The sequence below is a fragment of the Lontra canadensis genome, unplaced genomic scaffold, assembly GCF_010015895.1.
Source record: "Lontra canadensis isolate GAN:19392208 unplaced genomic scaffold, GSC_riverotter_1.0 scaffold121, whole genome shotgun sequence".
In the NCBI taxonomy this organism is placed as follows: Eukaryota; Metazoa; Chordata; class Mammalia; order Carnivora; family Mustelidae; genus Lontra; species Lontra canadensis.
In genome coordinates, this window is record NW_022631115.1 from 634917 (window position 1) to 661848 (window position 26932).

The 26932-nt window shown below is 38.9% G+C and overlaps 1 protein-coding gene across 7 annotated transcripts in view; it reads right to left on the reverse strand.

Moving 5' to 3' along the window:
- PRKDC (protein kinase, DNA-activated, catalytic subunit) overlaps nt 1–26932 on the reverse strand; it is a 229284-nt gene that overhangs the window by 63874 nt on the left and 138478 nt on the right. For 6 of the 7 annotated variants that reach the window (XM_032841194.1, XM_032841198.1, XM_032841197.1 and 3 more), the window contains 12 exons: nt 26648–26779; nt 25450–25561; nt 22877–23001; nt 22428–22577; nt 20921–21094; nt 19784–19882; nt 17593–17800; nt 15749–15938; nt 14396–14611; nt 9150–9262; nt 6810–6941; nt 3754–3933 (listed from right to left, as the gene is read on the reverse strand). In XM_032841194.1, the coding sequence (XP_032697085.1) occupies nt 3754–3933; nt 6810–6941; nt 9150–9262; nt 14396–14611; nt 15749–15938; nt 17593–17800; nt 19784–19882; nt 20921–21094; nt 22428–22577; nt 22877–23001; nt 25450–25561; nt 26648–26779 (1831 nt within the window). The remainder of the gene's footprint in view (nt 1–3753; nt 3934–6809; nt 6942–9149; nt 9263–14395; nt 14612–15748; nt 15939–17592; nt 17801–19783; nt 19883–20920; nt 21095–22427; nt 22578–22876; nt 23002–25449; nt 25562–26647; nt 26780–26932) is intronic. The other variant, XM_032841195.1, reaches the window with a different exon arrangement.

The following is a 26932-nucleotide window of genomic DNA, read 5'->3' on the forward strand; positions in this document are numbered from 1 at the left end:
AGGAGAATTACAGACCAATATCCCTGATGAACATGGATGCAAAAATTCTCACTGATACTAGCTAATAGGATCCTACATACATCAAAAGGATTATTCACCACAACCAAGTGGAATTTATTCCTGAGCTGCAGGGGTGGTTCAACATCCACAAATCAATTAAGGTGATATACTTCATCAATAAAAAAAGGGACAAAAACCATATGATCCTTCAACTGATGCAGAAAAGGCATTTAACAAAATACAGCATCCTTTCTTCATAAAAACTCTCTGCCATGTAGCTAAAGAGGGAAAATATCTCAATGTAATAAAAGATATACATATACATACATATACATGATATACAAAAGATCCACAGTAAATATCATCCTCAGTGGGGAAAAACTGAGAGCTTTTCCTTAAGGTCAGGAACACGACAGGGATGTCCACTCTCACTACAATTATTCAACATAGTACTGGAAGTCCTGGTCACAGCAATCAGACAACAAAAAGAAATAAAGTGCATCAAATCAGCAAAGAAGTCAAACTTTCATTCTTTGCAGATGACATGATACTCTGTAGAAAACCCAGATGATTCTACCAAAAAAAAATGCTAGAACTGATACAGAAATTCAGCAAAGTCCCAGGATATTAAATCAACGCCCAGAAGCCAGCTGCATTTCTATACACTAACAAGGATGAAAAAGAAACAGAAATCAGGGAATCAATCCCATTTACAATTATACCAAAAACCACAAGATACCTAGGAATAAACCTAACCAAAGAGGCAAAGGATCTGTATTCTGAAAACTATAGAACACTCATGAACGAAATTGATGAAGACACAAAGATATGGAAAAACGCTCCATGTTCATGAATAGGAAGAACAAACATTGTTAAAATATCAACACTACCCAAAGCAATCTACACATTAATGCAATCCCTATCAAAATATTGTCAACTTTTTTCACAGAGCTGGAACAAACAATCCTAAAATTTAATCCTGAATAGCCAAGGGAATGTTGAAAAAGAAAAGCAAAGCTAGAGGCATCACAATTCCAGATTTCAAGCTATAGTACAAAATTGTCATCATCAAGACAGTATGGTACTGGTATAAAAACAGACACATAGATCAATGGAATAAAATAGAGAACCCAGAAATGGAACCTCAATTCTATGGTGAACTAATCTTCAACAAAGCAGGAAAGAATATCCAATGGAAAAATGATAATACCTTCAACAAATGGTGTTGGGAGAATTGGACAGCAACATGCAGAAGGATGAAACTGGACCACTTTCTTACACTATACACAAGAGTAGACTCAAATGGATGAAAGACCTAAATGTGAGACAGGAATCCATGAAAATCCTAGAGGAGAACACAAGCAGTAACTTTTTGACCTCAGCTGCAGCAACTTCTTACTAGACATGTCTTCAAAGGCAAGGGAAACAAAAGCAAAAATGACATACTGGGACTTCCATCAAGATAGAAAACTTTAACACAGTGAAGGATACAGTCAACAAAACTAAGGTAAGCTACAGAATGGGAGAAGATATTTGCAAATGTCTTATCAGATAAAGGGTCAGTATCCAAAATCTATAAAAAACTTAACCAAACTCAACACCCAAAAAACCAAAAAATCCAGTGAAGAAATGGGCAAAAGACATGAACAGACACTTTTCCAAAGAAGACATACAAATGGCCAACAGACCCATGAGAAAATGCATGTCACTTGACATCAGGTTAATAAAAATCAAAACCACAATGTGATTCCATGTCACACCTGTCAGAATGGCTAAAATGAACAACTCAGGAAACACAGATGTTGGCAAGGATGCTGAGAAATAGGAACCCTCTTACACTTGGTTAGAATGCAAACTGGCGCAGTCACTCTGGAAAATAGCAGGTAGGTTTCTCGAGAATTTAGAAATAGAGCTACACTACAACCCAGCAATTGCACTATCCAAAGAATGCAAACAGTGATTTGAAGGGGCACCTACATCTCAATGTTTATAGCAGCAATGTCCACAATAGCCAAAATATTGAAGGAGCCAGATGTCTATTGATAGATGAATGGATAAAGAAGGTGTAATGTAATGTATATATATACAATGGAATAGTACTCATGCATCAAAAAGGATGAAATCTTGCCATTTGCAATGACATGGATGGAACTATAGGGTATTATGTTAAGCAAAATAAGAGAAAGACAAATATATGATTTCACTCATATGTGGAATTTAATAAACAAAAACAGAAGAACATGGGGAAGGGGAGGAAAAATAAAAATAAGATGAAAACAAAGAGGGAAACAAACCATCCATAAGAGACACGTACCTATAGGAAATAAACTGAGGGTTGCTGGAGGAGAGGTGAGTGGGATGGATGGGGTAACTGGTTGATAGGCATTAAGGAGGGCACTTGATGGGATGAGCATGGGTGTTATATGCAACTGATGAATTACTAAATCCTACCTCTGAAATTAACAATACCCCATATGTTAATTAAATCTAATTTAAATAAAAAAATTTAAAAATACTAAAATGAACTGAAACATTTTTCTACTAGGGACTTTGTAATGATCCATGTTTTAAATGGCAAAGGAAACATTTCTTACATGAAAATGTAACCTTCCAGAAAGCACGTTTTAAGTAGTAACTGAAACTATGCCTATATCTGCTCAAACTGTACTGCCTTAGGAGGCCTTCTCTGACCACTACATCTAAATATCTATCATGGTACCACCCTGTGGTATCACCCTGTTCAAGAGGATGTCTCCCTCTCTGCTTCATTACTACTCTACATTACACTGGTGTTTCTGTACTACTCAAGTTCTGTGACACTTAAGACTACTTCATGTTATCTTCTGTATTTTTCTGTTTATTGTTTGTTGTCCATTGTAATTCCAGGAGAGTAGAGATTTGTGTCTCTTTGCATCACTCACCATCCCCACCACTTAGAAAGTCAGGAATATGCTCAATCAACATCTGTTGAAGGCAATCAGGAGGCAGGAAATAATCTGGTGAAACAGTATATAAGGAAAAACAACTAACAACATGCAGGACTTAACCAAATTACTGAAGGAATTGACTTATTGATCAGAACATTTTTTAAAAAAGATTTTATTTATTTATTTGACAGAGAGAAAGAGATCACAAGTAGGCAGAGAAGCAGGCAGAGAGAGAGGGGAAGAAGGCTCCCTGCTGAGCAGAGAGCTAGATGCGGGGCTCGATCCCAGGACCGTGGGATCATGACCTGAGCTGAAGGCAGAGGCTTTAACCCACTCAGCCACCCAGGCACCCAAAATCAGAACATTTTTATACAAAGGCTGATTTCTAATTATTCAGTCAAATATAAATTTGGGGTTTTGGGGTTTTTTGTTGTTGTTGTTATTGTTGTTTGTTTTTTTAATAAAGACTCATCCATTTATTTGAGAGAGAGAGAGAGAGAGAGAGAGAAAGAGAGCAGGCACAAGTTGGGGGAGGGGCTGAGGGAGGGAATTCTCAAGCCGACTCCCCACTGAGCCTAAAGCCTGTTGTGGGGCTTGATCCTACGACCCTGAGATCATGACCTGAGCTGAAACCAAGGGTCAGACATCCCTGTATGCTTGTTTTTTAAAAAAAAATACAATCAAATCTTCTGGGAAGAGGTAACCATACAGAGTACATATACTCAAACACCTTGTGCTTCAGCTTATGAAACAAATTAAGTTATTATGACACAGTCTTTTGATGGAGTAGATAATGCATATTTATGAAGCATGTATAGACTCTTACCTGGATACAAGAGACAAAAGGTGGAAAGAAAGAGAAAGTGGTGTTAAGAAAATGATTAAAGTCCTGGAGCAACTTTTGAGTAATGTTGTTTTTCTCAGACTTGGTCTTGTATTTATCCATCTCTTTTATAATTCCAGAAAACAAGCTGCCAAAGAGCTCTTTTGCAATTATTGGGTCTCTCTGTAAAATGCCCAAAACAAAGACAAGTTAGGATCTGAAGTAAAAATGCTACAATTCACTAATACTATCAGAGCTTTATTTGAAAACACAAACTTCTGCAAACATATCTAATTTACATCTCAATTCTGTTTAGAAAGTTTTAGCAGGCATTGACGTGGCTAGAGTTTGAAATTTAACTAAATATACCTGTGATATCATGGATTTTGGACCCAGAAATAATGTAAGCTGGCTTAATCATATATGTAGCCACAGAGCTTAACTCATGGGTGAGTCTGGACCTTCAGATATTTCATCTTTAAAGTAGGGATAACAGAACACATCTCAGGGCTGTGGTAAGGATTAGCCAAGTTAAAGCACATCAAGTGACCACTGCAGTAAATGATAAGATCTTCAAGAAAGATTAAATGAGATTTTTAAGTACTATCTTCACATTAGTATCATCATAAAGCTAAAGACAGCTGATAAGCTTAAATAAAATGCCAATTTAAAATTTCAAAGTCCCATCAATATGACCATTTAAACTGTTAAAACCATCAGCAGCCATTTTTGTGCTTTTAATGTTTGGTGTATTCAACTCTAACAGAATGCTACCTGATCTTTCATGGCTTTAACCCTCACACTCCACGACTACAAGAACTGGTGCCTGCGACACCAGTACTAAGAACAGTCCCTAGCATGCAGTGTCTGTATTTTTTAAAGGAAGGCATGAATCCATGAATTAATAAGATCTGAACACTATTTTGCTTGATAAAAACTGTGTCTGAATAAACAGTTCTTGATTTGTTCTTTATTTAGTAATTTATTTGCTTTACAAAAGTTATATGGTTGCTATAAAAATTTTCAGAAAATATAAATTAGGAAAAAAGAAAATCACCCAGTTATACTACATGAAGATAGTCACTGCCATGGGTTGGTCTTTTACTGACAACACACACTTTCTCATACAGTATCTGTTCGATAACTTTTTTCACTTAACTTGCAACAGGTTCCCATGTCTACAACCCAAATCTTGAGTCTTATGCACAAATTCCCTCACTTCCCAGGGAGTTCCAAATGCTTCTTCTGTTATGATGCAATGGTGCTTAAGCTAAAGAACGTTTTCAGAGCCAACAGAATGTTGTCACTGGACATATGCTGTAATGACTAGTTTACAGGCTCCTCTTCAGTTCTCTAGCGTGCAACACTCATGTTGAAGAAGAGGAGCCCCTGGACAGCAGAGAAGGCCTTGTCTGTTTTGTTCACAGCTGCACCTCAGTGCTTAGAGCAGTCCCTGGCATCCAGAAGGAACTGCTCCATATATAGCACTTGTTGAATAAAGTATTTGGAATTTGAGAAATATAAGGACACATATTCCTTTTCAAAGAACAGAAAAAAATGTAGTCACGTTTTTTCAAAACAATATTCACCATCTCAATATTTTCCAAGCACCAAAGAGATGAACTGACTTGGACATGGGTCTTAGCAGTATCAGGCTTGTAACCTGCTATCATTAGTACACACCACATACCTATCCAACATGGGCAGATGCAAACCATGCCTAGGAGAGTAGGCGGCAGCATCATTTCTGAGGCAGTGATGTGAATACATATGTGCAAAGCACTAGAAAAACTGGGAAATAATGGGGGTGAAGAAAAGCACTCGGCCAGGCATCAAAACAAAGGGCGGGGGGGAGTTGTCTTAGTTTCACACCCAGCAAGAATACAAAGTTTGAACCATATTATCCATTCTTTGCTAAACTTCAGTTCTTCATCTGTAAATTTGTCTAAAAAGCTGCCTTTATGTCATGAAATTACTGGGAGAATCTAATGAAAGAAATGTGAAAGCACTCTATAACACTCAAGGGCTCTTCTGTGATAGTTACATAAATCAGACGTATGCTACAATTGCACAGAATCTCTCTCTCTCTCTCTCACACACACACACACACACACACACACGTGTGCGCGCGAGGGGAAAAATGATTAAGACCAGTCCAGATAACACTGTTGTTCCAAGGTCAATTTCTAGATCAACATAAATGGTTAAATAAGATATCACCAGTGGGGAAAGCCAGGTAAAGAGTATATGGGACTATGTACTATTTTTAAAAATTGCTGTTAATCTATATTTATTTAGATTAAATAAAAAGCTTAAAAAAGAGTAAAAGACTATGCAGATATAACATTATTATAAGCAATATAAGTTTTGGAAAATTTATACAATATATAGCATATTTCAGCATCTAGCATTATGCGCCACACACACACACACACACACACACTCTTCCTCTTCAATTTTTAAATGTATTTTGATAAAAGTCAAAGGAATCTTAACTAGGCTTTCAGGGAATAAATATTCTGCTTTTGCCAGAGAATTCAGCTAGAAAATTTCATTCACTCTCAACCCTCACAACTTAGAAAAATATTTCCAATCCTCTGCTATTAAGAAAATTAACAGAGAAGGAAAATACTAATCCCACCCATAAACTGGTATTCTCCTGATCCCTCAGATGACCAAAAGGATATCATATAAGCAATGATTTAAGTGGCTTAGCACTTTAAAGTTTATTGCACATTAATTCACTAACCAACATTATTGGTAAGAAAAATAGATTTCACTCCCTGGTTTCATAGATGAAGAAGTTGTGGCTCAGAGCATTAAGTGTCTTGACAAGGACCCCAACTGCAGGGCTATCTTCTAGATGACTCTAAGTGAGTTGCACCTGTAAAAAGAAGGTTTGTAGCCAAGAAATAGCACGGCCAAGACTTGAACCAATGTCTTTTAACCAAGTCCATTGTTAAAGACAAATCAACACCTCAGTGTAGCATACAGTAGCCCCTGGAACTGATAAATAGTTTTTATCAGTCAATAGAAAAATGAAGCATTCAAGGACCAACCTGGGCCACAGCTTGCAAGGGGGTGATCAGGCTACTGTATTTAATCTGAATGTCAGGAAGGTCTCCTTGACGGTAACTCCTGTATAAAATGACTTGGGCATCGTGCTTCATTTTTAACTCCCTCTTAATCTCCTATAATCATTAGAACCAAGAAAGAAGATTAGAATTCTTATTGAAAAAATTTGTAGTGCATGAACTATGAAATGATCAGTCAGTACTTATCTTTAACATAAAGGTGAATTTGATGAAAAATTTTACCCAAAATGGTTTGGTCCCTACACTTTACCAGTCTATGGTAGACAATAAATCCAAAATAAAAATTACTATCAAATGAGCAGTATGATTATTTAAATATTTATCACAAAATAATGTGAATATTTGTAAACTCAGAGAACTTGAATTAGAATTTTTTAAAGCCATATTTCATTTCTTCCCCTTAATTCCTCTTAAAAAACCCTTGGCTAACAGGCCCAGTGATATCACCACAGCCCCTAACCCAACTTTTCCTGACCCTGCTCACCTGCTTAGGCCACGCTGGCCTTGCACATGCTTTTGAGTCACCCGACTCTCCACCACACAGGGCTGTGGGACCTGTTCATCTCTGCCCAGAGTGTCTTTTCACAGTTTCTCTCTCATCATTTGGTTCCCACCTCAGATATCATTTTCAAAGAGGCTTGCTTTCTCACTTTGTCTTTAACAGTCTTCCCCACACAAGGGCATCACTTGGTTAATCTCCAACTGCACATTATAATCTTAACTCATTCATTTTTTTGGTTCTGTTGTACACACTGGGTTGTAGCTCCATGAATGTTTATATCATATTCACCTCTATACCATTAGCATTGAGAGTAGTGCCTGACACTGAGCACAATGCTCCCAACAAATAAAGCGCATGGACTTCTGATGCCATTCTTACCGAGAGGTCTGCCGCTTCAGATGAGAACACCCGTGTCAGAGGGAATACACGGCCTCACACAGCAGGCCATTCTACATTTATTAAAGGACTTTCTTTGTATCAAACCAAAATATCCCCCTCTGATTTCTATCCAACAATCCTGGTTTTATCTTTTCCTTCTGTTCATATTCTGCTTTTTATTTCCTTCAGGCACACCTACTTAGGTTTCAGGCTTAATTAGTAGCTCATGGCTACTTCTGAGTGGGCAAAGAAGAACACTCTCCATGTGTGGTGGGGCCAGTGAGAAGAAGCATGGGAGGACTGTGAGGCACTGATTTTGGACCCTTGCCTTCAAGAGAACAGCTGTTCTTACAGAGACAAGAGAGATGAAATGTCCATTTTCTTTCCACAGAAGATATAGTGGAACCATTCAATTTCTTCATACTCAGATTTGCAAGTTAATTAAGTGACTAAAGACTTAAACTGAATTAAAATAAACTCAAGTGTGTTTTTTTTTTTTTTAAAGATTTTATTTATTTATGAGAGAGAGAGAGAGCAAGCACAGGCAGACAGAATGGCAGGCAGAGGCAGAGGGAGAAGCAGGCTCCCTGCAGAGCAAGGAGCCCGATGTGGGACTCGATCCCAGGACGCTGGGATCATGACCTGAGCCGAAGGCAGCTGCTTAACCAACTGAGCCACCCAGGCGTCCCTCAAGTGTTTTTTTTTAAACATACAGTCTTGTCTTTCTTGACAATTTTGTCATAATTACTGGTTTTTAAGTAATACCGAAGCTGTTGCTGAACAAATTCTTCCATTATTTCCACATTTTGAGAAATGTTTAATTCATGCCATACTAGGTCACTGCTTTTAGCAGATAACCCTGGACCATCCATCTGGCCTGCTCACCCTTTTCTCTGGGCTCACCATTCCCTCCTCATCCAGGTACCCCGGAGAACAGCTGGTTGTAATGTGGTCCCACAGTGGCCCCAGACCCACAGTTGGGCAAGACTATGGCTAATCCTTCCCAGCAGCTAAAGTTGTAAGATAATTCAGGAATTATTGGAGGCTGTGTCTCTACCACATGGAGAAAGCCAAGCTGTACACAGAGAAGAACAAAGCCAAGCTGCAGTGAGAGTCTGAGATAAGGGGCAGGGATGAGGTCCTGGTAGTGCCCATGAGCCACAACAAACCTCAGATTCAAGGGACTACACACACAGGCCCCATTCCAAGATTCCCATGATCTCATTAGTGAGTCACCACTGTCCTTTACGTCTACATTAGTCAGAGGAATAATCTTTGGTTCATAAGTAACTTTAACTCATATAGTGCTGGTTCTGTAATTTTGTCACGCAAGGAATATCTGACAAGAATCTTATTTCCTTAGTATATATCCGTTGATATAAAAAATATTTCTGACCACTCAAATTCTCAAAACAGATACAAACCTTTTCTCGTTTTTGTTCAGCAATACCTTTTCTGGCATAAATCAAACTGAGCTTTTCTTGGTCCTTTATAAATCGCCTGCGTAATCTTAATATTTCTGTCCGATTGTCTATACCTGAAGAATATAAAGGTTTGTTACAGATGGTCAATTTGACATTTGCAGTTGACTTCACCTCCTTTCTAGAATCCCCTGAAATAAAAAGTATAATTATTTGCTTACTTCCATTTTTTACTTTCATCTAGCTGTTCTGTTTTGTTGCAATGACATAAGTCTATGAAGAACAGAGAACAGCACAGGAGACCACTAACCAGTTTTGGAAACTAGAGAACAGAACGAATGTTGTAACTAACCCAGCCCAACCCCAGTACCACCACGCAGAGAACAGAAACAAACAAGGACACCTGACAAGACCTGGAAGGGGCAGGACCGGGCAGCAGCAGGCATGTCCATGGGAGGGGAGGAAAGTGAGGCTGCAGCAGGAGGTATGGTTAGGAAGCACTGTCCCTAGTGCTGCAGGTGCCGAGCCTGGGAGAGGACATAGGGCCCATGGGTGCACAGGGCTGACACGGCTGCAAGCACAGCAACTACACCATGAGTGACCACAAGGGCTTTTGGAACCTGATGCTGCCTGGTCCTGCTTGGCCTCTAGAGTACTGGCACCCTGGCTTGCCAGCCTGTAGGCAAGAGACTGGAGATTTTGCCTCTGGGTAATCCACCAGCACAAAAGCACAGGCAAAGATATCAACACATTAGGAGTTTCAGTGTTCTGGTCTACAATGACGTCTGCACTCCTAATATGTAGCTATTCCAAATGCCTTTTTAGTGCCTCATCTGGGAGTATAAGTGAAAAGCCAAGTCACCAGACATTTTGAGGAAAGCTTCAAACATGAAAGACAGAAATGAAAAAAATAGGGAAAGAACAACTGTTGAAAGCAGTCCTTCCAGGGGAAAAAATTTTCAAAATATTATCATTTATTAAAAAGACAAAAGCAGAAATTCCAACAGTGGATCAAGGGCTGGAAGGGCATTCAGAGAACATAAAAAGTTCATGGAAACTAAAAATATAACTTAAAAGTAAGGGTTAGAAGATAGGTTAAAGTGATTTCCCAGAATACAAAGCAAAAAGGATGAAAAACACAAAAATTGTAAGAGCTGATAAAGTCTGTATTCCAAAAAGAAAACGGATATGAGGAAATCATCAACAAAATCATTCAAGAAAAAATATTGCAAAACTGGAAAATGCATTAGCAGTCTTAAAGGGCCCTCCTATGCCCAGAAAAATGGACTAAAACAGACTTGCATGCTTCAAAGGACCCTTTTGTGAAATTTCCTAAAATTTATTTAAAAGAAAGAATCCTAAGATGTTCTGCCAATTCTTAACAAAGAACCAATTCTTAACAAAGAATCAATAAAATGAATGCCACTAGGTTTCCCAACCCAACCTTGGGTACTAGGGAACCCTGATGAGTTCACACTCAAAATTCTATAGCTAAAATACCCAGCAGGTGTGACTGCCATCAAAGCATCAAAAACAGCTTAGGTCTTCTGACTCCCTTTCTCAGGAAGCTACATGAGGAAGTGCTTCATCAGAAAGAAGGAACAAGCCAAGGAAGAATCGGATCCAAGAGAGGTGAAAAGACCCTCAGGACGAAGAGGTGGTCTCTGAACCATAGCTGAGCAGACAGCCCAAGAGCAGTAGCCTGGAACAGCATGGCTCAGAAGTTCCAGGAGAGATTTCATTTAAGATAAAACATTCATGTACTGGGACACAGTAAAAGACAATGGTACAACTCAAAGGAAATCAAGTAATAATATGCAGAAATCTAAACCAAAATAATTATTAATGCCCAGAAAAAATTATTATACAAGAAATGCAAAATAATCATAGTAGCACTATACTTTGAACAGATATAATATTTATGCAGTCAAAATAAGAGGAAACTACATAGGAAGAATTCATTGCGAGTGTGTGTGAGGGACAAGAAGGAGACAGATCCTCAATGTCCATAATGCAAGCAAAAGAGAATGACAAATATTGAAAGAAAAAAAAAGGTAGGGTAGCAATACTGGAGATACAGAAGGGTATAAGTGGTTGTTTCTGGAATCTGGGGAATGGGTATGGAGGGTTGCTATTTCTTCTAGAAAGCTTTGGCAAAGTATTTGACTCTTCAAACTACTTGCATGTATTACCCTAATAACAAATAACTAAAGGAAACTGTAATGAAGAATTAAAATAGTTGAAAAATGATATTTTAATTAGGTTACAATTTCATTTTTATTATGATTTTTTTTAAGATTTTATTTATTTATTTGACAGAGATCACAAGTAGGCAGAGAGGCAGAGAGAGAGAGAGAGAGAGAGGAGGAAACAGGCTCTCCGCCCAGCAAAGAGCCTGATGCGGGGCTCGATCTCAGGACCCTGGGATCATGACCTGAACCGAAGGCAGAGGCTTTAGCCTACTGAGCCACCCAGGCGCCCCTACAATTTCATTTTCAAATGCCAATGATAATATCACAGTAAGGATTAATTCACCATATTTTATGAACTTCTCAATATTCCTCTTTAGGCAAGAAAATACATAACCCACAAAGAAGACGGACAGTGTGGGAAATATTTTATATTTACAAGGGGAGATTCAAATATATTAACCAAATTAAAATGGATAGCTAACAGTATTCATTTTGCCTCAGTTCTATGAGTTTTTTCAAATTCATATATAAAACTTTTAAGGAAAAGGGTTTAAAAATTAGGTTTTACCTCTTATCCTCCTTAATTTCTATACAAAGTCAATGAAGATAGGGAAACACTGCTCAAAGTTTGAGATGTGGACTATGCTGCGATCCTCGGCCATTCCCCTTTGTTTTCTGAGCTTCCTCCCCTTTCAGTAGAGTGGGTCATGGGCAGTCATCATGCATTAACTGGACTGCAGGCTGCCCCAAATGCCCATCTCAACAACTCTGTGGGAGGATGTATGTGCCATGGGTTTGAGGTCAGCAAGACACTTAATGAGCCATGGGAAAGTAACAGTCATTCTGGGACTGCATTTTAACTTCAGAGCTTTCATTGTCAGTTACAGAAGGACAGAGAACCATGCACTTTGGCCAGATGACAGTCTGGCAGAGAAACAGCGGAAGAAGAGGATATAAAAGAAAGACTGGTGGGAGGCAACCAAGCAGGGGGCAGAACAGACAGAGCAGGAGGGGGCTCATTAGCCCCCTTCAAACCTAGAATGGTGAGCAAAAGGAAGCTAGATATACATCATCTATATTAAATTCACAGAATTATGTATGGCCACAGATTTGTAACATAAATGTGAAAAAGAGTGGTTGGAAATGAGGAAAGTATTTCATGTATGTGTTTAGTTCCTAAAGGAATTTACCCGTACTCATTTAAAATAAAGCGTATCAGGGGCACCTAGCTGGTTCAGTCGGCACAGTGTGCAACTCTTGATCTCAGGGTTGTGAGTTTGAGCCCCACACTGGGTATAGAGATTACTTAAAAATAAAATAAAATAAAATAAAATAAAATAAAATAAAATAAATCTTATCTGAGGGGAGGTGGGGTTGGGGGATGAGTGAGGGAGGTGAAGCAGATTAAGGATACATTTATCATGATGAGCCTTGAGTAATGATGTATAAAACTGCTGAATCACTATATTATTGTACATCTGAAACTCATATAACACTGTACATTAACTATACTGGAATTAAAATAAAAAACTTAATAAAAAATAAGTAAAAGAAATTTATCCTTGCTCCTAATTTTATTTCTTTATATCTAAATTCAAATGGTTGGCATTTCTCCAAGGTTCTGTTAGGACCTTTACTTTCTCCATTTTCTTCCTCTGGGCTTTCACTCACTTCCAGAATTGCCATTCTAATAAAAAGCTGAGTTATACCCTTTCAGCCAGCGCTGGTCTTTGAGTTCTGCCTGCACTTCCCTGCAGCCTCCGTGACACATCTCCCCTCATCTTCCCCACCAGGACTCTGGATGTGTGGTGGGGTCAGAGGTGCCTGTTGTCTTGGCCACCAGGGCCTTCTCAGGCTCAGATGCTGCTCCATGCAGACCCCCCAATAGGTCATCCAGAGAACACTGCAGAAAGACCTGGTTGCCTCCTAAAGCACCAGGCCCACATCCCCAGCTGTCTGCTCTTTACTCCCCGTGGGTGTGTCCTATAGGCTAGACCGTTACAAGGCCTACCAGTCCTTAAACAATCTTTTTTAAAAATTAATTATTTTTATTAACATATAATATATTATTTGCCCCAGGGGTACAGGTCTGTGAAGTCCTTAAACAATCTTAAGCTGATCTGGGTCCCCTCCACTTCCCAAATCCACTCCATACTCCCTGCCTCATTCTTTGTTTACCCTCCCCCTTCCCACACCCCTAGCCCAGAGGCTAGTCCCAAAGTTGGCCTTTTCCCCAGGTCCTTCCTGGCACTCTCTCATTTTCTCTCTCTGAGACTTACTAATTCTGCCTCACCTCAAGGTCACCGACCTGTTGCCTTTACCAGGCCCTGATGCTCAGAAAGTCACTAAATGAATGGAATGAGTCCAATTTACTCCAAGTTTTTCTGGAACACCTGAAACTAGGCTTTCAACATGGTAAGTGCCGAATATTGAATTAAATTTTATTTTTTTAAGTAAGCTCTACTCCCAACATGGGGCTCAAACTCATGACCCCAAGATTAAGAGTTATATGCTGAGCCATCCTGGAGCACCCAAATTAAATTTTAATGGGCTTATCAAAAGAAATGAAATCTTGCCATTTGCGACAACGTCTATGGCACTAGAGGATATTATGCTGAGCGAAATAAGTCAATCAGAGAAAGACAATTATCATATGATCTCCCTGATGTGAGAAGCAAAGTGGGGGGTTTGGGGGGTAGGGAAGAAAAAAATGAAACAAGATGGGATCAGGAGGGAGACAAACCGTAAGAGACTCTTAATCTCACAAAACAAAGGGAGGGTTGCTGGGGCGGGCAGGGGAGAGGGTGGTTGGGTTATGGACATTGGGGAAGGTGTGTGCTATGGTGAGTGCTGTGAAGTGTGTACACCTGATGATTCAGAGATGAACCCATGGGGCTAATAATACATTATATGTTAATAAAAAAATAAAAAATAAAAAAAAATTTTAATGGACTTACAAGGTTACATGGAAATGTGAATACAGTCAGAAATGCACTTTTCTTTATCTAAGTCTCTGCATTAACATATTTTAAGTACATTTCAGCAAGCTTACTTTACCTTTTGTTTTGTTATCCACCTCATCTCCTGGAAGGCCCAGCCTTTTTTTCCCAAAATCAGGTCCCACCGACTTCAAGGGTGCTCTCTGGAACTTTTCACTCCTCTTGTGGGCAAACAGCAAGGAGGAAGATGAGGAATCCGATGATGAGGAGACTGTATAATCCATCAGTGGGTCAATACTGCTCCCAGTCAGCCAATTAAAGGAGCTTCTGCCATCTACAAACAGGCACGACCAGAGCATGTCACAGCCTGCTCAACACTGCCCAACCCTGCCAAGACCACCCCAACCCACCACTGCACCTGGTGGAGCACTGCCAACTGCTAGACACACTGTGTGTGACAAGGGATGCATCATTCTGTGGCACCTGGGGCCTCCACATAATCCCCTGCCATTGTCACTGGGGACAGCTCCTCCAGGGAGACAGCCACATCACAGCAGAAAGACAATAGGCAGTTTACCGCTAGGTTACTAGTGAGTGATTGGAGGCAGCTCAGGTGTTTGAGCCTGTGTCCTCATTTGTGAAGCAGGAAACACCCCATCTGCTCCTTCAAGCCACTGTGATCATTACATGAATGACACCTGGTATCTCCTATAAGGTACTAAAGATTCATGACTGCTAATATAATGTCATAAAATATTCACGGTAATTATTCAAATCATTTCTACTTCTAGAAACAATGAAACCTGAAAAAATTTACATAAAGGAAAAACATCTGAAATGTTTATATGAAATCATTTAAGGTATTTTACTCTACAACTTGTACTTCTCTGATCAAAGGAAACAGGTGAACAATTCAGGAAAGAAAAGTTTAATAAACTATAAACACAGTAAATGATTTTGATTTAGCTCTTCAGTACTTTGCTTTTGAGATAAGGGGTTTAAAATGTGAAACCAAAACAAAACATACATGTACTGTTACTTTTGTTTTTTTCTAGTCAAGAACAGTCTTTTTTTATTTTTGTTTTTTACGGTATTAAAATTTAGAGAACACCAAATTAACTATTTTAATCATGTAAAGTGTACAGAACTATGGTGTCACACTGTTGGGCAACCATCACCACAATTCAACTCCAGAGCATATTCCATCATCTTAAACAGAAACTCCATATCCTTTAAACACCAGGTCCCCATCATCCCTCCCTTGCTTTGCCTGTTCCAACTCAAAGAATTTGATGACTCTTGGAATCCCAATGCTTTTCTCCTTTGACTGACCTATCTTTTCTGTGGTTCTTACCACTTTTTTCTATTATTGTTTCACTTCTCTTACAGTCAATGTTCTTGCAGTGGAAGCAACTTCCACAGATCATATTGCCTTGTGCAGAGCAGGCAGGTGTTCAGGTGTGATAGTTACCTGCAGTTTGTGTAGGTGTGAAGTCATACTGTTGTTGGGTGGCTCGTATCTGCCTAGCCATCACCCCTTGAGCTAGGAGGGATCCCTCCTGGGTCCGGGTCTGGAGAGCACTTTGGGAGGCCTGAGTCTCAATAAACATTGGAGTGAAAATAGTACTTCGGAAACGCCAGTCAGAATCAATGGTATATTCCTGCACGTAAGAGAGTTCCAAATGAAATAATGGTCCTTCTTTAGCAACACTGAAATATTTTTATTAAAATTCATTGCTACTATCAGTAAATACATAATTTCATGTATCTCTGTGGAAAACAGCTGAAGAAACTTTCCAAATTTAAACATTTTAACTAAATAATTATTTGCCATCTAGAAATAGTGATTAGTATTGGGGGAGAAAAACTGTATTTCTCCTCCTTCACATTCTGCATTAAATGGCTTAATGCCACACCTAGTGGTGGCACCACAACACTAACAAGCTGAAGGGCTCAGCTCCTTCCAAAGTCCCACTATGTGCTCAACACTAAGAAAGTCACAGGAGAAGTGCAAGCAAAACAGTCAGGCTCAGCTAGCCAGGCTAGCAGATACGAAGCACATCTGTAAATATGTAAATCATCACAGGTTGTTAAGGCTGCCAGGAGAAGAGGCAAACTCAGTGTCTACCAAATGGATGGGGAGGAGGATGGCATTATGGAGAAAGGAAAATCTAAGTGGAGGCTGAAAGGGGAACAAGTGTGAGCATGTCAAGAGAGTGTGAGCATACGAGGCTGAAACAAATGTGTTTCAGAAAGGAACATGTAAGTATTCCAAGTAAAATAAGAAGCCTAGTACAACTAATCATCAGAGAAACACAAAACAAAATCACAATGAGACATCACCTCACATGTGTCAGGTGGCTCTGATCAAAAAGACAAGAAATGACAACTGTTGGCAAGGATGTGGAGAAGAGGAAACCCTCAAGCACTATTGGTGAGAATATAAATTGATGCAAACACTAAGGAAAACAGTACAGAGGTCCTCAAAAAATTAAAATTAGAAATACAATATGATCCAGCTATTCTAATTCTGGGTATTTATCCAAAGGAAACAAAACACTAACTCAAAAAGATATATGCACCTCTATGTTCACTGCAGCATTATTCATAATAACCAAGAAATGGAAGCAACTTCAGTGTCTATCGATGGAAGAATGGATAAAGAAGATGTGATGTGTGTGTGTGTACACACATATGCAATGGAATACTATTGAATCATAAAAAAGAAGGAAATTTGGCATCTTCGATAACATGGATGGACCTTGAGGGCATTATGCTAAGTGAAATATGTTAGAGAAAGGCAAATACCACATGATCTCACTTACATGTGGAATCTAAACAACACCAAAACAAAACAAATTGAACTGAAAAAGATACAGAGAACAAACTGATGATTGCCAGAGACAGAGGACAGAGAGGAGGGGTGGCAGGACGAGGGAACATGGGTGAAGGGGGTCAAAAGGTATAAACTTCCAGTTAAAAAATAAGTAAGTCATGGAGATAAAATGCATAGCATGGTAACTACAGTTAATAATACTGTATTATATATTTGAAAGTTGCTAAGAGAATAGATGTTAAAAATTCTCATCACAAGGAAAAAATATTTGTAACTATGTGGTGTTGGATGTTAACTAGGCTTACTGTGATAATCATCTCACAATACAAACAAATATCAAATCAATATGTTGTACACCTGAAACTACTATGTCATACATCATTTATATCTCAATAAAAGCCAGTTTAACTCTTAGAAAATGTTGACTAAAAGATAGGAAAAGCTTATAAAATTTATTATTACAGAGATAAGTACTTCACCTGAAATTCACATTCTGACAAAGGATGCTCAAACACAGGGTTTGGATAATCTGGGCTCATGCTGGTCATTTCAAGCAGAAAATCTGTTGCTAAACTTAAAAAGTGCATTTCTATCTTTGGAGAATATAAGGAATTTAGTGCCAACAGTCGGTCCAAGATATTTGAAGGTAATCTAGTCTCATGGCTCCAGAAATTTCGAATAATTAATCTGAAAAGCAGAGAGTAAAGAAGCGTATTTCTCAGATATTGGCAAATAAGAAAGAATGTCCTACACATGGTGTCATGTGGAGAAGGCAGTCTGTCATCACTATAAAACTTAACATAGAGGAAAACCACATCCAAAATTGTATAAGGAGTTTAATCTGAGTTATGAGCAATAATATGCATTGAAGGAAGGGAATATTCCAAAACCTTAGCATATTTAACAAGAGGTGAGGTAAAAAACTGGATGATTTTTTTAAGGGTCTTTTTTTTTTTTTTTTAAGATTTTATTTATTTATTTGACACAGAGATCACAAGCAGGCAGAGAGGCAGGCAGGGTGGGGGGGAAGCAGGCCTCTGCTGAGCAGAGCCCGATGCAGGGCTCAATCCCAGGACCCTGAGACAATGACCTGCACCGAAGGCAGAGAATTAACCCACTGAGCCACCCAGGTGCCCCAAAACTGGATGATTTTTTTCTCATCTCTACTACCTGGGGAATCTTCAATGATGAGTATATAATATTAACTATCTGGAAATTGAGAAAACACCTTAAGAAATTTTATGTATTCCTTCACTGCCTTGCTAAAACGATTCACTCCAAAAATTACTGCCATAAAATATTCACAACTTCAACTACTTAAAAACCAGGTTAGGCTTAGGGCACTTGGGTGACTCAGTTGATGAAGAGTCTGACTGTTGATTGCAGGTTATGATCTCGGGGTTATGAGATCAAAGCCCATGTTGGCCTCCACACAGTGTGATTCTCTCTCTCTTCCTCTGCCCTTCCCCCTACTTAAAAAAAAAACAAAAACAGGTTGGGTTTTACAACTTATGAATGCTTTTGAAATCCAAATAAAATTTAGAATGGAAAATTGAAATAACGAACCATACAAAAAGTTTATACCCCTTCTTATATAATTAGTACTTGATAAAACACTCATAAAACTAATAGGGTAGGCATTTTAGAGGAAAACTGTGGGGATTCATAGTGTTTGGATGGATAAACCTGACTTGTATATACCTCCCTGGATGAGACTAATTGAAAAGCAAAAGAGGAGTGCCTAGACGCTGGGTCTCCTCTGAAGTTTCTTGGCTGAATGCAGGTGAATTCTTACTTCAGCTCATGGGTCTCATCCAGGGAGTGGGGTTTAAAATAAAGGGACCTGTAGTGGTCACATACTTCACAATCTCCTTGCCTTGCACATGGTGTATTAATTAAACTCACAATAAAAGCAGAGACAAAGCTTGGCTCAAGGCCTTTCACCACTAGAGCATCTGGCCCTCAGGCCTCTCCTTTCTCCTACTAAGGTGTTGGGAATAATCCTTTCATTCACCATCTCAGGCTTTGCTGGCCAAACCCGACAGAAAATAGTAATCATGTTTTATTTCCCTATATAATTAATATTATAGTTTTCTCCTACTTCTAAAGTTTCAAACATTTCACTTAATATGTATAGTGTGATTTCAACTATTTGAGCTAAATGAGAAACATAATCATCATTACAGATCTTTTCATTTTAAGACACTGATTCACTGCATGAGCAGAGAAAGATTTATTCATACCACTTTTTAAAGAGTTTTATTTCTATTTAAAATAACTTGTCAGGGGGCGCCTGGGTGGCTCAGTGGGTTAAGCTTCTGCCTTCGGCTCAGGTCATGATCCCAGGGTCCTGGGATCGAGCTACGCATCAGGCTCTCTGCTCAGTGGAGAGTCTGCTTCCTCCTCTCTCTCTGCCTGCCTCTCTGCCTACTTGTGATCTCTGCCTGTCAAATAAATAAATAAATATATATAAAAAAAAAACTTGTCAGGATTTTTAAGTCTTAATGTTAAAATACCTTTTTATTGAACACTATGAATGGAGAAAGTAAAGAAAATGCTAATACTATAAACATAATTCTAAAACTGCTGAAAAATACTCAGTGTCAATCTAGAAAGAAATATCCCTAAATTTATTTGTCCTGGCCCAATTATTCCAGGAGGAGCACATACTGAAGCCCAGCATTCTCATCGATCAACCCTTGAATCAATACATCTTTTGCCAACTTAAATACTTCCCGAGACTCATCATCTGCTTGACTTTCTGGATCTCTAAGAAAAAAAAAAAAAAAAAAAAGACAAAACATTAACATTCCATCACTTTTGTTCAATCCCAATAACACCATCCAGAATTAAAGTTAAATAATCTGGCCTTTCTGGGCACCTGGGTGGCTCAGTTGGTTAAGTGACTGCCTTTAACTCAGGTCATGATCCTGGAGTCCTGGGATTGAGTCCTGCATCTGGCTCTCTGCTCAGCAGGGAGTCTACTTCTCCCTCTGACCCTTCCCCTTCTCATGCTCTCAAATAAATAAACAAAATCTTAAAAAAAAAAAAATCTGGCCTTTCCTGTGGTACTTTAACTTCCCAAATCACAGCAGAACTTACCATCATGCGTATGTACCCTGACAACCTTCTTTAGGGCCTCTGCAAGCCTATCCAAGTGCCTGTCACCACCCTACCTGCAATGTGATAGGGCTCAGGTACACAGGGCAGAGGGGGTGGGTAATGGGAGCAGGGCTGCAGAGGCTCCCTGTGAATGCTAAGAGGTCCTAGGACAGGCTCACACCCTACAAGAAGTGGGGTGATGGAAGTCCTGTAGGATGAAGGCATCCCAGAGTTCACTTCCTTAATTTTGTCAAATTTTAGAGGGGTAACTATAAGAACAAATTACACTATAGACTCAACCAGTAATTGCACACTCTGAATTCCCACAGGTACATAAAAGGAGTTAAAAAAAAAAGATACATGTCAATATACTAAAATAAACTTGTTTTAATTATTTTAATTATATGTTTAAAAATATTTTATTATTATAATCTGTCTCAGATTACTATAAGCACCCAAATGCCCCCTTAAAAATTAATAATATAAAATGTTAATGTAGTGGGATGCCTGGGTAGCTCAGTCAGTAAAATGTCAAACTCTTGATTTTGGTTCAGGTCATGATCTCAGGGTCGTGATATTGAACCCCATGTCGGGCTCCATGGTAGGTGTGGCATCTGCTTAAAACTCTTGCTCTCCCTTTCTCTCTGCCCCTCCACAGCCATACCCTCCAAAAAAAAAAAAAAAAAAAGTTAATGTAAACCTTACCGGTAATTGTCATGAACCCACATTAGAATATTATACATTTGTTCCCTGCATACTGGAGAAGGATGAGAAATGAATTCTACAACAGGATTCAGAAGTTCTCGGAGTTCTACAGGTTTCAATTTTGCCATCATTGTATAAATTATGTCCAAACACACTTTCTGTCTTTCATCATCTCTGTAACAAGAGAGATTTTTTTTTTTTAAAAAACACACTAATTTAACAAATTATACTTTCAGATATGACAGGTAACATTTTCTTCTTTGTGCTGTTCTGTATTTCAAAATTTATTAAAATGGGAACATAAAAATTACATCTAAAAAAATTACCATGAGCTAGAGTATTAAAAATAACTAAATTAATTCATTAATCCATATCCTGGATTGGATACTAGAACAAAAAGAGGAACATTAGTGGGAAAACTGGTAAAGTCAAATAAAGTCTAGTTTAGTTAACATTAATGTACTGAAGTTAATTCCTTAGTTTTGAGAAATGTACGACGATGATGTGACATGGAAAAACTGGATGAAGGGGCGTCTGGGTGGCTCAGTGGGTTAAGCCTCTGCCTTCGGCTCAGGTCATGATCTCAGGGTCCTGGGATCGAGTCCCACATCGGGCTCTCTGCTCAGCAGGGAGCCTGCTTCCTCCTCTCTCTCTCTCTGCCTGCCTCTCTGCCTACTTGTGATCTCTGTCTGTCAAATAAATAAATAAAATCTTTAAAAAAAAAAAAACTGGATGAAGGGTATGTGGGAACTTTGTATATTAGTTTTCAAATACTCTATAAATATAGTTATTCCAAAATAAAAGTTCATTAAAAAAAACCCCAAAATGTCAAATAAAATAAACTAAATAAAAATGATTTCACATTTTGAAAAAGTGATTTCAAGTGCTAGGCCACCTGGCAGGTCAGAAGCAAGTTAAGGTTAGTCTGGGCCCCAGATAAGGTGCAAACCTGTTTTATGTATCTTTTCTTCCTTAAAGCACCCAGCTTAATGCTTTATACACAGTAGACACTGAGTAAATTTCTAATGAAGGATACTACAACACAACAACATACACTCTTTGTTATTGGCATTTATCAATAATTTATCCCTATTGAAAAAATATGTATACAGACAAGACTGGAAGAGAGTACAGAGAAATAAAAATATTGTAAGTGATCAAAAGCATCTTTTAATATTCATTTTAATAGTATAACGTGAAAATAAATGAACAATTTTAACAAATACTGGAAGCCTCCTAGTTGGCAAAATGGGTACAGAATTCAAAACCATGCATTTTAAATCTGAGAAGAACCTTAGAGAACACTTGAGATGTGGCTTCCCCAAAGTGCCAGGCTAGCAGAGGCAGGAGGGTCAGGCACCACAACCTTTTATTCTGATTAAAATTTTAACAAATACATATTTAATGAAAGCCTACGAGTTCTTTCTGAGTTGAAGGAGATAGCTGAACAAATCAAAAATTTATGAGCCATCTGCCTCTGAGAATATAGGGCTAGCCTCACACTTACCTGTGTCTCATGACTTGAATGAAATCCTTGCTCTTCAACTGTAAATAGAGATCTGTTATTTCCTCCGCACGACACAACACCACCTCCAGACAGAGGGTCTTCATTACGCCGTGAAATTTTGGCAGCAGGAAGAACACAGTGTTCATAAACCTAACCAGAAGACATGGCCAATGAGTGACAGACAGTTGCAGACCCTCTCCTGCAATAAGACATTCACCACAGGGGCGCCTGGGTGGCTCAGTGGGTTAAAGCCTCTGCTTTCGGCTCAGGTCATGATCCCAGGGTCCTGGGATCGAGCCCCGCATCGGGCTCTCTGCTCAGCAGGGAGCCTGCTTCCTCCTCTCTCTCTGCCTGCCTCTCTGCCTACTTGTGATCTCTGTCTGTCAAATAAATAAATAAAATCTTAAAAAAAAAAAAAAAAAAGACATTCACCACAACTGACATCTTACCTATCAGCAAGAGGAGGAAAGTTCTTCACAGCTTTGTTCAAGCACACAATAAATTTGTCCTCCATCGTATTCTGATGTTGTTTCAACTGCTTAATGATTAGTTCATACACCAACTCCTCCAATACCTGAAAAATTAAGTTTTTTTCAAATTCAGGTGGAAACTTATGTTAGTTACGGATTTGAATAGTTAAGTGAACCCAAGGAAGGTGTTCAATGCTATCACCTACAAGGTAAAGGTGTTCACAGGGTATAGCACCAAGAGCATGCACAGGTTGGCATAACCACTGGGTACAAGAGGTTCTGGGGCTATGAGTTTTGGTGTGCCTGCTTTGTGCTGCTACCACTGGAGGTGTCTAGCACCTGTCAGACGGTAGGTTGATAAAGATTAGTGCTTCCTTCTGACACCTGAAATACTGCTAACAAGTCATTTGAGAAGCTGAACTGAAATCAGTGACTAAATCCCGTGTAAGCAGACTCTATGATGCCAGTGTTCACATCTCTGGTCAAATATTCACATAAACCATAATTTTCATGCAACCTTATCTAAACAACCAACTCCATCACTGTCTATCTCCCTATATCCTGTTCTTTCTTCATCACATACTACTATCTACCATGATAGATTCAATTGTGTATTGTCGGTCTCCCCTCACCAAATGCTAGCTTCCTGAGGCAGGGAGGGGCTTGGCCTGCCCTGTTCCTAGCTGCGCCCCATAAGCCCAGAGCCAGCTAGTAAGTACCCAACGTGCATACCAAAATTATAAAAGAATACAATATGGGTGAACAAGAGAAGTCAAGTGCATGCTCACACATACTGATGACTAGAGACTACACCTCAAGTGCCAAAAGCAATTCAGTGGTTAGAATATGAGTGACTCTCACTGACTTCTTTATATTTCACTGGTTTTCTAATTTCTACACTAAATCAGTACCATTTTATATTCAGAAAAGAACCATGTACAACAAAAGTGTTTATCATTCTAACTTGGATTTTAATTGAAGAGAGATTAAACCTGGGATCTGCTATAATTTGCTCCATCTGAACTGAAAACTTAGCATATTACGTAAACTGAAACCCAACAACTAGGGACATTAGAATCATGTAATAATAATAAGGTTGTTCTGAATTTTAAAATTTTATTTTACAAAAATAGCTGGTAATCCCTAAAATAAATTATAAGTGAAGACTGATCTCCCTAAAAGGGTCTATTTCCCTTAATTTTCTTCTAAACAAAATAAATGCCTGACTAGCAAAATGGGCAGGGGTGCAATACACTGTGTTGGGTTACCCTGGGTGCCCTCAGGACCTCCGACTTCCCTAAACCTCTCCTCATCCAGCCAGGGAGTGAAAGTAGCCCACTTTCCATTCTCCATCTTTTCCTTCAGGAGAGGATAGGGACTGGAGGTACAAAGTTAAGAATCATGAACATATAGGCAGTTTTCACAAACACAGGCTGGATGGTTGACAGGGGAGCAGGGGAGGAAAAGAGGACCAATACCAGAGCTAGGGAGGTGGCCAGGAAACATGGAGCTAAGGAAGGGAGAGGAAACTGCCAGGGAAATAGGAAGAGAGCTGAGAGTGTGTCCCAGAACCAGTGACAAAGGGAATCAGGAGGAATGATCAACTGTGTCATCCTGGACACACTGCAATGAGACCTGGCAAAAGCAGCTTATCACAATGAGAAACAGTGGTTTTGGAGGCTTCAAAACACACAGCAACTCACTTACTAACCATGGGAAGATAGTAAGCATCATGGGATGTAGCAGTAAGCATCATTCCACTATGCTATTTTCAAGTTAAGTTAGAACATGCAATTTCCATGCACTGGCCCATGAACTTTACATACATTTATAATAATCACATTCTTTTGAGAACTGCAGTACTCTGAATGTATATTGCGCTAAAAGAATCAATTAGGTTATTCTCACAATCCTGTAAGTGGGCAGGGCACACAAGACTGAGAAAGCTCCCTGAGTTACCCTGTCCTGTCTGACAGCTATATTATGTCCCAAAATGGAAGTAGGGGGTTTTACTAGTTAACTTAGCCCTAACTAACCACGGCAAATATCTAACAGAGTAATTTTCTCCAAAAGGAAATTCTGACACTACCTTCAGAGGAATGAAAGGTGATTAAGTACTCATATTCTGACTTTTGAAATAAAAAGCTACCAATCTTTAAATGTTTACCAAGTTTCCAAGTGTTTAAAAAAAAATCCCATGTCCTCTTTAAAAAAATACTAAGTGCTGGGGATGTGTGGTTGGCTCAGTCATTTAAATGTCTGCCTTGGGCTCATATCCTCATCCCAGGGTCCTGGAACTGAGTCCCGCATCCAGCTCCTTGCTTACCTGCTTCTCCCTCTGTCTGCCGTTCCCCAATTGTGCGTGCTCTGTCTGACAAATAAATAAATAAAATCTAAAAAAAAAAAAACCCCTGAGCACTGTATACAGTAGGAAAGAGTAAAATATTAATGGATGGCCACTTTGGTTTATTATAAAGGATATAAGTAACAAGTGTTATGATAAATCAAAACTGGAAAAGAAGTATTTATTTAAAATTGTGTAACATACTCACATTTTCTTTCTTGGTAATATATCGAAGAATAAGTCCTAGAACTTCTGCTGCTGCCGCATACACCTCTTTATATTTTACAAAGGACATATTACTGACCAAAGCTTGAAAGTATCTGTTACAAATACAGAAAATAAATATGCATCATAATACATTCTGTTGACATAAAAATATAGTAACTTTGGTCCTCGTACCACATTAAAACATGATTGAAATTATTTGTGTGAAAACATATATGAAGATGTACTTAAGGCTCTGACATCATGACCTGGAAGGCACATTAAAGTCCGCAGTTCAATCGCAGAGGACCTGCTGCAGTCAAAGCAAAACACAATGCTGGATGCTATAAAAACTGTAGTAAAAAGAAAGCTACTATCCAATGATTTACTGACAACTCTTGAAATCCATCTGCTATGAGAAGAGGACAATAAAATGAGAAGGAGAGTAAGCACCAGTGCCGTGCCCCCAGACTCCAGAGGCCACATCATGTTAGCCTCCAGTTCGGTTGTCATCTGGGGAGAATCAAAGCTCTAAGAGAGGGAGTAGAGGCTGCAGCTACAGCAGAAGTACAGCGACAGGCAGCACAGAGACAGGGCAGCACAACATCCAGACATCCCTTTCAGGTCATGATCCAGTCAAATGGTCCCACAGAGTGTGTGCTGCTTTCAGGGCAAATGCTAAAAATATGAATTTGGAAAATAAGAAAGAAAATACCTAACACTTCCTATTTGCTAAAACACACTTGAAAAAAATTACACTAATTTTGAAAAACTTAACTTTCCCCATTCACTCTTCTCCCTTTCACAGTCCCATTCACAATCTTCTCCCAAATGACCTCTAACCCCAACTACTTAAATTTCAGTAGAAATATTTTTTAACATGGGTCTAGGTCCTTATGTTTATCAAAATTAGACCACACTCCAGTCTGTCAATCCAATTCATCTATACTTTTTTTTTTTTTAAGATTTTATTTATTTATTTGACAGACAGAGATCACAAGTAGGCAGAGAGGCAGGCAGAGAGAGAGCAGGAGGCAGGCTCCCAGCTTAGCAGAGAGCCCGATGCAGGGCTTGATCCCAGGACCCTGAGATCATGACCTGAGCCAAAGGCAGAGGCTTACCCCACTGAGCCACACAGGCGCTCCAATTCATCTATACTTTAACCTGAAAAAGAAGCAAAGCCAAAACTCCTTGATACTCACTTTATGCTCTCTATGCCACATTTTGGGTCATATGGAGGCAAATTATTGGCTATTACAATGCCTAATAATTGAATTCCTACTGAATTGTCTTTAGAATTAGGATCTTTATTGGAAAACTTCTCAAATATTAACCTGAAACATAAGCATAAAGAACATGTATAGGTTATCATATAGTAAATAAGCAGCAAGAAGATTTAAAATTTTCTATGCGTAATTTTCAGGGTAAGAAATACTTTGTCTTTCCCCACATCTAACACCCTTCTTGCTAATACCCTCTTTGTATGC